This window comes from Stenella coeruleoalba (assembly GCF_951394435.1).
Source record: "Stenella coeruleoalba genome assembly, chromosome: 15".
NCBI lineage: Eukaryota > Metazoa > Chordata > Mammalia > Artiodactyla > Delphinidae > Stenella > Stenella coeruleoalba.
Window position 1 is genome coordinate 53274090 of NC_137161.1, and position 14153 is coordinate 53288242.

At 53.2% G+C, this 14153-nt stretch overlaps 1 protein-coding gene across 1 annotated transcript; it reads left to right on the forward strand.

Annotated features, from left to right (window-relative positions):
- Positions 1 to 2001: 2001 nt before the first annotated feature.
- ALG1 (ALG1 chitobiosyldiphosphodolichol beta-mannosyltransferase) lies at positions 2002 to 13725 on the forward strand. Its single transcript, XM_079944053.1, has 13 exons — positions 2002 to 2461; positions 3398 to 3475; positions 3613 to 3716; positions 5769 to 5917; positions 7395 to 7484; positions 7822 to 7932; positions 8682 to 8803; positions 8986 to 9024; positions 9346 to 9405; positions 10150 to 10260; positions 11387 to 11501; positions 12400 to 12475; positions 13587 to 13725. The coding sequence occupies exons 1-13, from the start codon at positions 2260 to 2262 to the stop codon at positions 13716 to 13718; spliced, it is 1389 nt and encodes a 462-aa protein (XP_079800179.1). The 5' UTR covers positions 2002 to 2259; the 3' UTR covers positions 13719 to 13725.
- Positions 13726 to 14153: the final 428 nt, after the last annotated feature.

Below are 14153 nucleotides of genomic sequence, written 5' to 3' on the forward strand. Positions count from 1 at the left end.
TATTTTGACCCCCTGTCTCACAGCTAGGATGAGGTGGTTCAGGGATTCCAACACCTGAGTCCACATCCTTTTTTTTTCTTCTTTTTAAATTTTTATTTATTATTATTATTTTAAAATTTATTTTTGGCTGCGTTGGGTCTTCGTTGCTGTGCGCAGGGCTTTCTCTAGTTGCGGCGAGTGGGGGCTACTCTTCGTTGCCCTGTGCGGGCTTCTCATTGCGGTGGCTTCTCTTGTTGTGGAGCACAGGCTCTAGGCACGTGGACTTCAGTAGTTGTGGCTCACAGGCTCAGTGGTTGTGGCATGCAGGCTCAGTAGTTGTGGCACGCGGGCTCTAGAGCACAGGCTCAGTAGTTATGGTGCACGGGCTTAGGTGCTACGTGGCATGTGGGATCTTCCCAGACCAGGTCTCAAACCTGTGTCCCCTGCATTGGCAGGTGGATTCTTAACCACTGCGCCACCAGGGAAGTCCCCCGAGCCCACTTCTTAATCGTGGAAATTCTGCCAAGGTTCAGCCTCCTGTCTCTGGAAAGGGAAACAGTACCCTCTTGACCTCTGGGAGGGCTGAATTTCATGTGTGATGTTGGCCAAGTGGGCAAGCAGTACAAGCAGGACTGGCTTGTGATGCATCCTGCTTCTCTATCTCCCTAGAGAAACGATCCCAACGCCTTCCTCAATCAGGCTTTCATATTCCAGGACGAGGCGTTTACCTCTGGTTTGTCACAACCATGGTACCTGGTCCTTATCCTCTTAGATCATGAGAACAAGAGGGGCTCTCTGAGATGTGAAGTCCCCATCCCTTAATTTACAGGTCAGGAAAGCCAACTGATAGAGAGTGACTTGCTCAAGTTCAAGGCACCCTGAGGCCAAGGTCTCTGGATCCCAGCCCCGTCCCACCTCAGAGGGTGCCCGGAGTGGGCAGGGCATGCGTTCCAGCTTCACACCCTTGGCAATGTAACGGAAGGCAGTGGCCTCCCTGGGAACTGGGGCATTAACGAGGCTGCCCATGGTGTCTGTCTGCCCATCCCTCCATCCGTATGTATGTACTTGTCCTTCCTTACCCTCTTCTACCCTCAGGTTTCAAGCCCTGCCTCTGCCACACACTCACTAATGTTGTGACCTTCAATGACCTCACCTGTAAGAAGGGGAGTCACAGGGCTATTGGGAGAAGCAAAGGAGATACATGTCAAGTCCTGAGCTGGGTTCTAGGGTCCCTGGTGTTGCCCCATCCAGGCTCTCATCAAGGGAGGAGGCGCTGTGTCATTTGTCTAATATGTGGGTGGGTGAGGTGGGGCTGAGGGCAGGTGGTCGCTGTGCCTGACGTGCAGGTTCTGGGGTAGCTCCCAAGGCAAGGGCAGAGGGGGTGGCTTCAAGGGGACCCATTTCAAAGTCAAAGCGCTGTCACATAGATCCACACAGAACTCTTTAGTGTGGTTACTTTGGGAGGTGAGACAGGAGGGTCAGTGGGGAAATTTTCCTTTCTTACTATGAATACTTAAAATCGTTCTGGTTTTTAGTTCCTTCATTGTCCTTCTCTCTCTCTGTCTCTATTTTTTCCTTTCTTTTTTTTTTTTTTTTTTTTTGGCTGTGCCACGCTGCTTGTGGGATCTTCATTCCCCTGCCAAGGATTGAACTCCGGCTCTCGGCAGTGAAAGTGCAGAGTCCTAACCACTGGACTTCCAGGGAACTCCCTCTTTCTCTTTATATTTTAAATGTTTTATTCAAGTACAACATACATCCTGAAAAATGAATAAGTTTGCTTTTTGATGAATTTTCCCAAATGGACCACACCCACCTTACCAGCACCCAGATCAAGAAACAGACCATGACACCCCCACCAGCTCTCCACTGCCCCCTCCCACTCACTCCCCGACCCTCCAAGGCAGGTCACCCCTCTAACTTCTAACAGTAAAGAGTAGTTTTGATTTACATAATGGAATCAGCCAGTATGCACTCTGGCTGGTCTCTTTTCTCAACATTATGCTTATGCGTTTCATCCAAATTGTTATCTCACTATATTTTAAATTATTTTAGAACTTTGAAGAAAAAAATGTTCCTAGATCCCTACATAGTAACAGCTTTACCTTAATACCACTAAACCTCCGCTCCCAGGTTGGAGGTTCGCGGGCCCCGGCTTAGGGAACAGGGAACCACGTCCCCGCCTCCCTTCTCTCCACCCACCTAGGAGGCTCGGTCTGCGGCTGCGGACAGCCGGCACAGCCGGCGGGAGCGCGGTCACGTGACGGTTGCCGGCCCGCCAAGATGGCGGCTTCCTGCGTGGTCCTGCTGGCGCTGGCCCTGACGCTGCTGCTGCTGGTGGCGTGGAAGCGCTGGCGGTGGGGGCGCGCGGCCCGCCACGTGATTGTCGTGGTGCTGGGCGACGTGGGCCGCAGTCCCCGCATGCAGTATCACGCACTGTCGTTGGCCAAGTGCGGCTTCTCCGTGACCTTCTTGGGGTTCTGCAGTGAGTGCCCCGGGGGCCTGGGAGGGAGGCTGCTCTCTCAGCCTTTGACCCTCGGCTTTGACCGCCCCACGGGGGCCGAGGCGCGGACGCCCCTTTACCCTCTCCTCCGTCGGGCAGCTCTCCGAGGTTGGACGAGCCGGGTTGTGGCCTGGACAGCGGTTGCCACGTTTCTGCCCAGCCTCTGCTGGGTGGGTCCCTGGGAACAGTCAGCATTAATCGAGCTCCTGCCATATGCCAGGACTGTGCTAAGCTAAATGAACTCAGTGCATAGTCTCACTTATTCCTAGTAAGTAGAAAGATGGACTGGAACCCGGGTGGATGTGATCCCAGGGCAAGTGCTGGTAAGCACATCTCTGAGGCTTCTTTTGTCAGGCAGTGTCTGAGAAGACAGGCAACTTGTCTCCTCTCGGTTCCTCACCCTCAGCGCAGAACTCTGCAGGCAGGAGGTATTTCGTTTTCGCAGGATGTCCAGCGTTTTTCTCTCAGTGTGCAGGGGCAGGGGTGTCTGCTCCTCCATCTTCCCCCACTGTGACATCTTTAGAAGGTAGCTCTATCCCATATCAGGGGAAAAAAGGAATAGCACTGGTTGCCTCTGGTCCCTGTTTAGAGTCTGCTACCCCAGGGTGAGGGGCTGGAGTGAGACTTCCTAGGGGTCTCCCTATGGTGTGATAATTCCACCATCCAGGGAATCTAGGTCAGCTTGAGTGCCTACTATGTGCCAGGCATTGTGCTAAGTAAAAATGGATAAGATTCCAGCCCTCCCTCTGTGGGTGGTCTAGTGGAATCTGGACAAGAACTGGCCTCATTCTCTGTTCTGGCTACTGAGGAACAGAGAGGTTCCAAAACACTCTCCCCTATTCACCCTGTGGGGCGGGGATCATCTGACTTTAAATTAGATCATCTTCTCCAGCACATTAAAAGGGACATTCTTTTCAGCCTCCAAACCCCACGATGAGCTCTTGCAGAGCGACAGAATTCAGATTGTGAGTCTGACAGAACTTCAGAGACTTGCAGGTAGGAAGCAGTCAACTCCCGATATCTCTGAATCTGTGTGTGTGTGGGGGGAGGGGAAGGCGGGGAGCGTGGGGTGGGGGGGATCTGCAAATTGCCAAGAACTCCTTTACTAGTGATGGCTGTATTCTGACTTGCAGTTGGGCCCCATATTCTCCAGTATGGAGTCAAAGTTGTGTTTCAGGCAGTGCACTTGCTGTGGAAGTTGATGTGCAGGAAGCCAGCAGCTTACATCTTTCTCCAGGTACGTGTCAGCTCCACCTCCCGCTGTGAGAACCACTGTTTTAACAGTTTTCTTTACTTTCCAGTTTTAAAAAATGTACAGATTGGTAAATGCATATTCACATGTGTGTGTATAAACTTTTAAAAACATGAGTAGGAGCCTATGGTATGTGTCCATTCTATTTATGGTACTCATCCCTTCTGTTTTTCAGTGTTTTACAGATAGTCTTATTTTGTACTTGTTACATATCTAAGTGTTTTACATGCATTATCTCATTTAATTCTTCACAACAATCCTGAGAAGTAGGTTCTTGTGTTACCTACACTTAGAGATGAGGGAACCTAGACCCAGAGAGGCTCTGTAAGTAACCCATTGTCACACAGCTAGGAAGTGCTGGAGTCAGGATTTGAACCAGGTTGTCACTCTGGTTCTGGAGTTCCACTCTTAACCTCTTACCTTGACTGCTTTTTAACATAGAGAAGCTCCTTCTTTTTTTTTTTTTTTTTTTTTTTCTGCGGTACGCGGGTCTCTCACTGTTGTGGCCTCTCCTGTTGCAGAGCACAGGCTCCGGACGCACAGGCTCAGCAGCCATGGCTCACGGGCCTAGCCGCTCCGCGGCATGTGGGATCTTCCCGGACCGGGGCACGAACCCGTGTCCCGTGCATCGGCAGGCAGACTCTCAACCACTGCGCCACCAGGGAAGCCCTTCTTCTTTTAATTGACTGTATTGTATCCTGATATGAGATGTATCCTAATGTATTCATTTAGTCTCATCTTAATGAGCACTCAGATTCCTCCTGATTTTTTTTTTTTTTTTGCGGTACGCGGGCCTCTCACTGTTGTGGCCTCTCCCGTTGCGGAGCACAGGCTCCGGATGCGCAGGCTCAGCGGCCATGGCTCACGGGCCCAGCCGCTCCACGGCATGTGGGATCTTCCCGGACTGGGGCATGAACCCGTGTCCCCTGCATTGGCAGGCGGACTCTCAACCACTGCGCCACCAGGGAAGCCCTTCCTGATTTTTTTTTTTTTTTTTGCCGTACGCGGGCCTCTCACTGTTGTGGCCTCTCCCATTGCGGAGCACAGGCTCCGGACGCGCAGGCTCAGCGGCCACGGCTCACGGGCCCAGCCGCTCCGCGGCATGTGGGATCTTCCTGGACCGGGGCACGAACCCACGTCCCCTGCATCGGCAGGCGGACTCTCAACAACTGCGCCACCAGGGAAGCCCCCTTCCTGATTTTTTTAACCTAAAAATTAAAAAAAAAAAAATTTATTTATATTTATTTATTTTTTTTGGCTGCATTGGGTCTTCATTGCTGCTCAGAGGCTTTCTCTAGTTGCGGTAAGCGGGGGCTACTCTTCGTTGCAGTGTGTGGGCCTCTCATCGCAGTGGCTTCTCTTGTTGTGGAGCATGGGCTCTATGGGCTCTAGAGCGCAGGCTCAGTAGTTGTGGCGCACGGGCTTAGTTGCTCCGTGGCATGTGGAATTTTCCCGGACCAGGGCTCGAACCTGTCTCCCCTGCATTGGCAGGTGGATTCTCAACCACTGCACCACCAGGGAAGCCCTTTACTTTTAAAATTGTATGGTGAAGAGTATCAGTGAACATATGTCTTTTGCATGGGTTCTGTTTCTTCCTTGGGATAAATTCCTAGGACGGGAAGTGATTGGTCAGAGTCCATGCGCTTTAAAAATGTTGTGATGTGTTACTGGATAGTCCTAGAGTAAGGTTGGGTCCATTTATCCCCCACCTAACAGGGAAGCCTCTTCCCCCCATCCTCACCACCACCAGGTATCATTAGGTGTTTTAGAGTTTCCATTCTGATAGGTGAAAAATGGTACCTCCTTGTTCCATTTTTTGTTTCCTTGAATATCAGTGATCTTGGACTTATCAGGTTGGTCAATTTTCTTTTATGACTGTTTATACCTCTTGGTGAGGAAGAGGGTCTTTCTTCTGCTTATCGATTATCAAGAGCTCTGTAAAGATAATTGACTCTTTGCCACGTACGTTATTTTTACTTGGTTTATTCTTGACCGTGGTCTGGTTTCCTTCTCTTCCTTCAAGTCTCTCTTTCCCAGAACCCTCCGGGCCTGCCCGCCATTGCCGTGTGCTGGTTTGCAGGCTGCCTTTGTGGGAGCAAGCTCGTCATTGACTGGCACAACTACGGCTACTCCATTATGGGTCTGGTGCACGGCCCCGGCCACCCCCTTGTTCTGCTGGCCAAGTGGTGAGAGTCTGGGATGAGGGTGCCGACATTGTCCCCAAACTGTGGTGGGAAGAAGGGCCGGTGCGGAGACCCGGGGAAGCTGATTCCTGTGTGCCCTGTGGGGGTGAAGGCAAGGCTGGGGAGTTGGACTGACGCTGGTGACAAGTGATAGAAACAGGCCTGAGCAAAGGAGGGCATTTGTTGGCCCATGAAACTGAAAAGTCCTGAGAAATGGCTGACTTTGAGCTCAAAAAAGGTGTCATCAGGACCCCTCTCATGTCTCTCCACACTTCCTCCCAGAGGTATTTCTCAGGCTCTGGAAGCCCCTTGCTCTCATCCCCACCCCACCAGGCTCAGTGGAGAGAGCAGGCCTGTGGTTGGCTCCTGCGCACCTGGCGTCCTCTAACCCCCTCTGAGCCTGGGGGGCTTCAGTACCCCGTTGTCTCAGGCTTGGGACAAGTGCTCCACTGGAGAGCTGGGGTCCCAGATGAACCCGTACCAGATACCCAAATTGAAACTGGGGACTGCTGCTGGCAGATGGGGACATGGGTCACAGTCTGCTGCAGCTGATGAGACAGGGAGAGGGAAGAAGGGCCTTGGGAGAAGGTTGGACCTGGAGGAGGAAGCAATGTTGTGTTCTGAGTCCGAGTTATACCATCTGCCTCGGTGTGGACTTGCAGCCTCAAGCCGTTGGCCGGCTGTGGCCTTTCCCCTGATGGGTCATTCGTGGGTGGTGGTCTCAGCAGCAGTCAGTGAGCGCTTGCTGCATGCCAGGCCTCAGGCCAAGCCTTTATCCCATTCAGACTCCAGTGCTGCCCAGCAAGGGTGTCCTTTGATCGCTGTCTTTTTACAAACCAGGAAACCGAGAGCCCTCATGTCACTTGCCACACAGCTAATACATGTGAGCTCCAAAATTCCATCCCAGGCAGTCCAGCTCCAGAGCTTTCTCTGCATCCTGAGTGAGGAACAGGCCGTGGTACCTACACACGCGAAATAACCCTGTTCATTTCCAGTTCTTTTTCAGTCCTGCCCTGTCACCAGGGCTCAAGTCTCCGTTTGGAGCTAATCTGTTGATAACGCCTTTCTAGCATTTGCTAAACTCCCTTTGTAACCCATTGGGAGTGAGCCTCAGCCCCACAGCCTTTGCAGGGAATAGTGCAGTGTGGCTGAGATTTAATAACAAGATTTTATTGTATTTCTCCTTCATTTTATGGCAAGAGAGACTGGATTTTCCATTCTGTAGTGATATATGGTTTCTCTTGAAAGTAATTGTATTTAAGCTGAAAAGCAATCTGATTTAAAGAAAGGTGTGCGGGAGGTAATAGTACAGGTGGTAGAACTCTGTGCAAACATGGGGAAGGTGCCTCGCCAGTGACCTGATTTGGGAGATCCCAGCTCTGCGGCCTCTTCTGTATCATAAGGTGTTGAGTCCCATGGGGCTGGGGTGGTGGTTCCTGGCCCAGAGAGCTCTGGGCTGACCACTGATATGTCTTTTCAGGTATGAGACGCTCTGTGGACGCCTGTCCCACCTGAACCTGTGTGTGACCAATGCGATGCGGGAAGACCTGGCAGAGAACTGGGGCATCAAGTAGGGGCCTTGGGAAACGAGGGGTCCCTCCCAGCGCCGTTGACTCCCAGCTGCTGTGTCATGTTGCAAGGCATTGGGAGCTCCCAGGGTTCCGGGAGGTGGTTACTGGTTTGGGGAGGCTGAGGGAGGAGGAAGCTAGAGTTTCTTTCCCAGCCAGCCAGATGGTCCAGGAAGTGTTCATGTTAGAAATTCTCTCTGTGCTTCTCCAAGTAATTCTAAAGCTTATTGTTGAGACTTGGATACCTAAGCACCCTTCTTCTTCTGGATACTTCTGGGTCTTATGTTCCTCAGGCCTTTCTTCGCCCCTCCCTAGAGCCCCCCAATGATCTCTTTGCAGAGCTGTGACTGTCTACGACAAGCCAGCATCTTTCTTTAAAGAGACGCCTTTGGACCTGCAACACCAGCTCTTTATGAAGCTGAGCCGCACCTACTCTGCATTCAGGGCCTGGTAAGTCTGCTGTCTTCAGCTTTCAGCTGCCTTGTTTTATGCTCGCTGCTGACCTGGAGATCTAATCCAGGGGATGGCAAACTATGGCTGCAGGCCTGCTGCCTGTTTCTGTAAATAAAGTTTTATTGGAACACAGCACGTTCATTCATTTACATGTTGTCCTTGGCTGGTTCCACACTACAAGAGCAGAGCTGGGCTTTGCAATGGACACCGCATGGCTCCCCAAAGCCTACAGTGTTTACTCTTTGGCCCTTTAAGGAAGTGTTTGCCCTGTACTAGGCTGTGGGTGTCCTTACCCTCCTGCCAGTGGTTCCTGACCGCATGGCGGGGTCTGTGCATCTATGTGTTCTCTGGGCATCTCCCAGGGGTAAGGAGAGCCCTTCTGAGCGGCTCTCCATACAGCTGGTCTTTGTTCTTCTCAGTAACGTGGGGGCAGTTGGAGGGGTCACAGCGTCCTCGTCTTAAGTCTAGGGGATGATTAGAACAGTAAGCCCTGTGAAGGCAGGGGCTGAGTCGGCCTTGTCTGCCGTTGCGACCTCAGCACCTAGCAACACATAAATACAGATAAAAGAGAAAGCAAGGTGCAGGTCTGTGCCCAAGGCCTTGGGTGGTAGGGCCACCTGGTGGCTCTGACGTGGCTGCACCCCAACAACTGGGAGCCTGCGGGCCTCACTCTGGTGGGAGAATGGCCGTTCTCGGGCCCAAGGGCCTGCTCTGTGGCAGCTCATGGGCTCTCTCTGCTCCTTCAGTTCAGAACCCTCGGACTCGGGCATGGAGAGGTCGGCCTTCACGGAGCGGGATGCCCAGAGTGGAACAGTGACCTGCCTTCCTGGGCGGCCGGCCCTTTTGGTCAGCAGCACGAGCTGGACAGGTCTCAGGACCCGCCCGGGCGCTTGGGGCTTGTATGAGCACCTGGATGAGCCTGTGTTCTCGCCGCTGCCAGGCGTGCACCCCACATGTATTTGGGGCCTCGATGAGAAAGGGGAGCACATTGAGCTGGGTGGGGAGGCATCTAGAAACTGGCCCGTGACCCTCGGTTCTCTTTTCCCGTAGAGGATGAAGACTTCTCCATCCTGTTGGCAGCATTAGAAAGTAGGTGTATGGCTGTGACCAGGAGCTGGGCCTGTCGGGGGCTGCTGAGCTGCAGGGTGCTCACCTGGCCTTGCGTGATGTCCTTGGCAGAGTGTTCCTGACCCCAGGGCCAGGGCCACTGGGTGGAGGTGGCAGGCGTGAGTCCCCTTTTGGGTCAGTGAGTGACCAGCCTAGCTCTGAATTGCCACCTCCAGGAGAAGGGATTGCATGGTTGGGAGCAGTGCTCCCTCCTCCTCTCCCTTCCCCCATCCCCTCGCATCAGCCCCTCACTCACCCGACTACATGATCTTGGTTATCATATATTTATTTTCCTAAACACAGAGTTCGAACAGCTGATCGACGATGGAGAAAGCCTCCCTCCTTTGGTCTGTGTTATAACAGGTACCCACCTGGGACCATCCCTGTTCCTGTATTAAACGGGGCAGTGGAGGCATGTCAGGCCTGTGATGTTTGTTGTCTCGTTAATTCTCACCCCAACTCTGTGATGTATGGTTTTCTACACCAGCTTGACGGGGAGGCTGAGGCTCAGAAGGGCTTCATGGCAGAGCATGGAGTCTAGATTTCAATCTCAGATAGCGTGACCTCAGAGATTCTGAGCTTTCTACTTCACAGTGGTTTCCACGTATCTTTTTTTTTTTTAAAAATGAGAGTCTGCTCTCCAATGTCAAACTGTTTCCAAAGGAGCCGGGTGAAGAGAGAGAGGCAGAGGAGATTTGGTTGGAGGAGGAGGGTCCTCAGCCAGCTGCCCCACCTTGGACACTCCTCTCCTCCAGGCCCTTGGACGGCGGCAGGAGCCCACTGCTCATGCTGTGCCACCTGGGGATCTGGGCGGGGCACAGGGGCAGTCTGTGTGAGAAGCTGTATTGGTGGGCACTCTGGTGCCTGGCCAGAGTTTATCCTGGCTGTGTTCCCAGCCCAAGGCCTGCTGGGGGAACGGCCATGGCCTCAGCAGTCGAGGTGCACACCCCTTGGGGGTCGTTTCTGGAAGGGGTCTGGATAGGGGCCTGATTGGAGCTGCTGCCTGTGGGCCTTCTGCTCACGCCCTTGCAGGGGCTTCTCAGGCCTGGGGCTGGGGGACAGGGCCAGACGTGGGCCCAGTGCAGTGACTCCGGTTTTCTCTGTAAGGCAAAGGGCCTCTGAAGGAGTATTACAGCCGCCTCATCTGCCAGAAGCATTTCCAGCACATCCAGGTCTGTACCCCATGGCTGGAGGCCGAGGACTACCCCTTGCTTCTAGGTAAGAGGCCTGCAGGGGGAGGGCTGGGGTTTATAAGGGAGTACCTGAGGGCAGGGGACAGAGTTTTTCTGAAGAGGGCCAGATAATGAATGTTTTACCAGGTTCTTTTGCATATTCTTTGTTTTTTTAACCCTTTAATGATTTCAAGCCATTGTCTGCTCAGGGGCCCTACACATGTAGGTCTCAGGCTGGGATGGGCCCTGGCTGGACTCTGGGAGAACGAGGCTGTTTCCTGGTGTGCCACCTCCCTGCCTGTTTGCCAAGGTTACGTCAGAGTGCTCTTGGCCTCCACGGCCTCCACTCACCCTGCTCTTCCCTTGGGCAGAAGGGCTGGGCGGGGCTTGGGTTGGGGTCAATTCCCAAGTCTGGGAGGTACAGAGACCATGAGGTAAACAGTGTGGACTCTCCCAGTGTGAAGGGGCAGCCCTCCCTTCTCTTGCGTTGTTGATCCCTCGGGGAGGGCTTATTGGCTGGGTGCCTATAGGTCTCAGCAGCCACTAAGCTGTCTCCGGAGTGGGAGTCGGGGAGCCTTTGTAGGCAGGCGCTCCAGCGGCACTGAGTGATGTACGGTTGCTTCCTTGGCTTTATATTCACAGCGACAGCTGGTTTTCTGTTGGGTCTGCTTTGGGTTCTTTTTCTAATTATTGTGATAAAATACACATAACAAAATTTGCCATTTTAACCATTTTTCCATTTTTAAGTGTATGCAGTTGAGTGGCATTAATTACACTCACAGTGTTTTGCAGTCACCGCCACTGTCTCTTGCCAAAACATTTTCATCACCCCAAGCAGAAACTCAGAACCCATTAAGCAATCATTGCTGCGGCTTCTTTTAAAATACAGCGTGGTTAAGGAGAAAAAGGGGGTCAGTTTAAAGAAAAACATTGGTGACGGGCAGGTCGTTTTCAGAAAGGGCCGAGAGGCCAGGAGCGGCAGGTGGGAAGCACCTCCGTGTCCCAGCCTCCTGCCAGGCTGCTCGGCCAACCCCAGGCAGTCGTACGTGGGGTTGGGGACTTTATCACCCCCTTTCCACTCCTCCCCGCAGGCCTCGGTCCACAGTCCTGCAGGATGTGTGGTCACCGGGCGCACAGCCAGAGCTGATGGCCCCCTCATCCTCGCCCTGCAGGGTCTGCGGACCTGGGCGTCTGCCTACACCGGTCCTCCAGTGGCCTGGACCTGCCCATGAAGGTGGTGGACATGTTCGGGTGCTGCCTGCCTGTGTGTGCCGTGAACTTCCAGTGGTAGGAGCGGAAACCCAGTCCTCCCAGGGTTAGGTTATCAAATCAGCAGCTTGGGGGGAACCAGCAGAATTGCCCGGGAAAGCTTCCTGGAGGGTTCCACCTCCCCATCTGTGCAGCTCTGCCACCCAGAGGGAGCAGGAGCCCTCTGGTCCCTGTGGGCGGGCTGGGCCCCACCAGACAGGGTGGCTTCCAGTTAGAGCTCGTGTTGAATAAAAATTGGAGTCTTAAGTACTCTACTTGGGGGCTTGTGCTCACAGGGTGCAATCGTGGCTGGAATTGCCCGCACAGCTCACACGGACTTATTTCTCTCTCTGTCCCTTTAGTCTGAGCTCATGTAGTTGTGTTCGAATCAGTTGAATGAGTGTATTTCTGTCTCCGCTCTTCCTGGCAAAGATGGGCAGGAGAGGGCATTTGGAGACGGTAGTGTTAGAAAAGTTTCTAGAAACAGTGGCCCCACCATGAGCTGAGGAGCCAGCTTCTGAATGGGAAATCCAGGATGTTGGAGCCCGGGTTCAGATAGTGTTGGGATCAACCCCCTGATCACCTCTGAGCCTGCCTCCAGCAGGGCTGCCTTTTACCTGGTTTCTCTGCTGTGGAATTAAGAAAAAAAAGGCAGAACTTACTAAGAACGTTCTCACTGAAGAGAGCATGTAGCACAAAAAGTCCACATACCCCTTTACTGTCCCTCCTTCCCCAAATTGGTTTGGATTTTTAATGTGTATCCTGCCAGGTCTTTTTTCTATTCAGATGCCAAATCTAAGACCAGGCTTCCTGAAACCAGACTGTTCCTGCCTCCAGCTTAGCCTGCGGGTGGGGTGGAATTGGGGGGGAGCAGGTGGGCACCTTGGGTTCTGTATCTCCTCCAGGCAGCTCTCAGACCTCCCGATTCTCTCTGCAGCTTACACGAGCTTGTGAAACACGAGGAAAATGGCTTGGTCTTCGAGGACTCAGAGGAGCTGGCAGCTCAGCTGCAGGTAGCGTGTCTGCTCCCACACTGTGGCTTGCAGGGTTTTGGAGATTCCTTGTTCCTGCAGCTGGGTGGGTGGCCCTGGGCTGTGTATAGGTGAGCGGGCAGCGGTCTCAGAGGCTGGGCCCCATTGGGCCCCAGAGGGATCAGGGCTCGCCCCATCTGCCGTCTGGGTTTATGGAGCTCACACCACACAATGATGCTAGAGCCAGGTGGACTGTGCCATTTAGGGGGTGATTGGATCTGAGAAGGGAGAGTGAGGAGCGAGGGAGCTTCCTGGACCGGCCTTATGAGATGGGTGGGCATCTTCAAAGGATACTTCTTTCTTACTACAAATTACAAAAAGTAACACGTCATCATTCTTGATCATTGAGACCAAGGGCAACAGACTTTGGAAAGGCTCAGAAAAAAACATTTTAGACTTTGCCATAGTCTCTGTCAGAACTACTCAACTCTGTTGTAACGTGAAAGCATCCACAATCTGTGGATGAAGGGGTGTGGCTATGTTCCAATAGAAGTTTATTTACAAAGACAGGCGGAGGGCTGCATGCAGCCCACAGGCTGGCGTCTGCAGACACCTTAGTTTAGCAGAGCTGGAAAGAACGCAGGCATCACCTAGTTCTCAGTACGTGAGCAGGACAGTGCTGGGTAGAAGCCAGCTCTTGGTGGAAGGAACAGCAGAGCATTGCAGAGGCAGAGGCGGGGGGCTGCCGGCAGAGCATGGGGTGGGGATGGTGAACACTGCAGCTTGGCTGTGCCGTCAAGTCGGAGCAGAGCAGGAGATAGAGCGTAGCTGGGCCATGAAGGCTCCCTTGTGCCTGGTGAGGGAGGGGGGCTTGCTGGGTCAGGGACATTGGGGTCAGAGCTGTTGAGAAGGGTTAGTTAGCCAGGCCTGGTGTGGAAGCTGGGCCAGAGCGGGAGTCCCGTTGGAGACCCCAGGACACTGGTGGTGGTTCTGGAAGTGCGGTGAAGGAGGGAGGTTTTGGCAGAATGACTGGCCTGGCAGCTGGGCTTGGGGTGCAGCAGGAGCCTGGGCTGCTGGGAAGGAGGAGGGGCAGCTTGGGGTGGAACCTGGAGTGGGGGCAGGAAGCAGTGATGAGGTAGTTCTGGTCTTCTAGATGCTTTTCTCAAAGTTTCCTGATCCTGCTGGCAAACTGAACCAGTTCTGCAAGAACCTCCGGGAGTCAGAGCAGCTTCGATGGGATGAGAGCTGGAAGCGGACAGTGCTCCCTTTGATTACGGACACGTGACCCCTCGGGCCAACGACTGAAACTCCTGAGGTGTCCTGTGCTGGACATCATAGAGAGACCCTCAAGCTGACACCCCTCCTTACCTTTCATCTTCCTCCCCAGGAGCTGGCCCACACTCCCCTCCTCACAGCGGCCACTGCTGGCCAGTCCCTGGGCACTCTGTAGATCAGCGCCTCCTGGTGGAAGGAAGCTGAAAGACTGGCAATGGGCACTGCCTGGGGAATGAAGTTACTTTTAATAATCAGGAGTTTTTGTTGACCAGGAAGCTGGCTTAGCCTGCTTTCATCTTTGGAGGCTCTGAATCCCTTCTCTCTTTTCTCCTCCTGTCTTATGAGTCTTTCTTTCCCCCAGTTTATTTCTGTTATTTGTGTCGTCTTGAACATCTCTGCATCCTTGTTTTGTCTCCTGGTGTCTGCCTTTCCCAGAATTGCTTGG

Excerpts from the sequence above, each read along its gene's own strand:
- ALG1 (XM_079944053.1), top strand. The coding sequence starts at position 2,260 with ATGGCGGCTTCCTGCGTGGTCCTGCTGGCGCTGGCCCTGACGCTGCTG. Across the intron at positions 3,717-5,768 it reads CAGCTTACATCTTTCTCCAG|AACCCTCCGGGCCTGCCCGC; the intron begins GTACGTGTCAGC and ends TCTCTTTCCCAG. Across the intron at positions 7,933-8,681 it reads TACTCTGCATTCAGGGCCTG|TTCAGAACCCTCGGACTCGG; the intron begins GTAAGTCTGCTG and ends CTGCTCCTTCAG.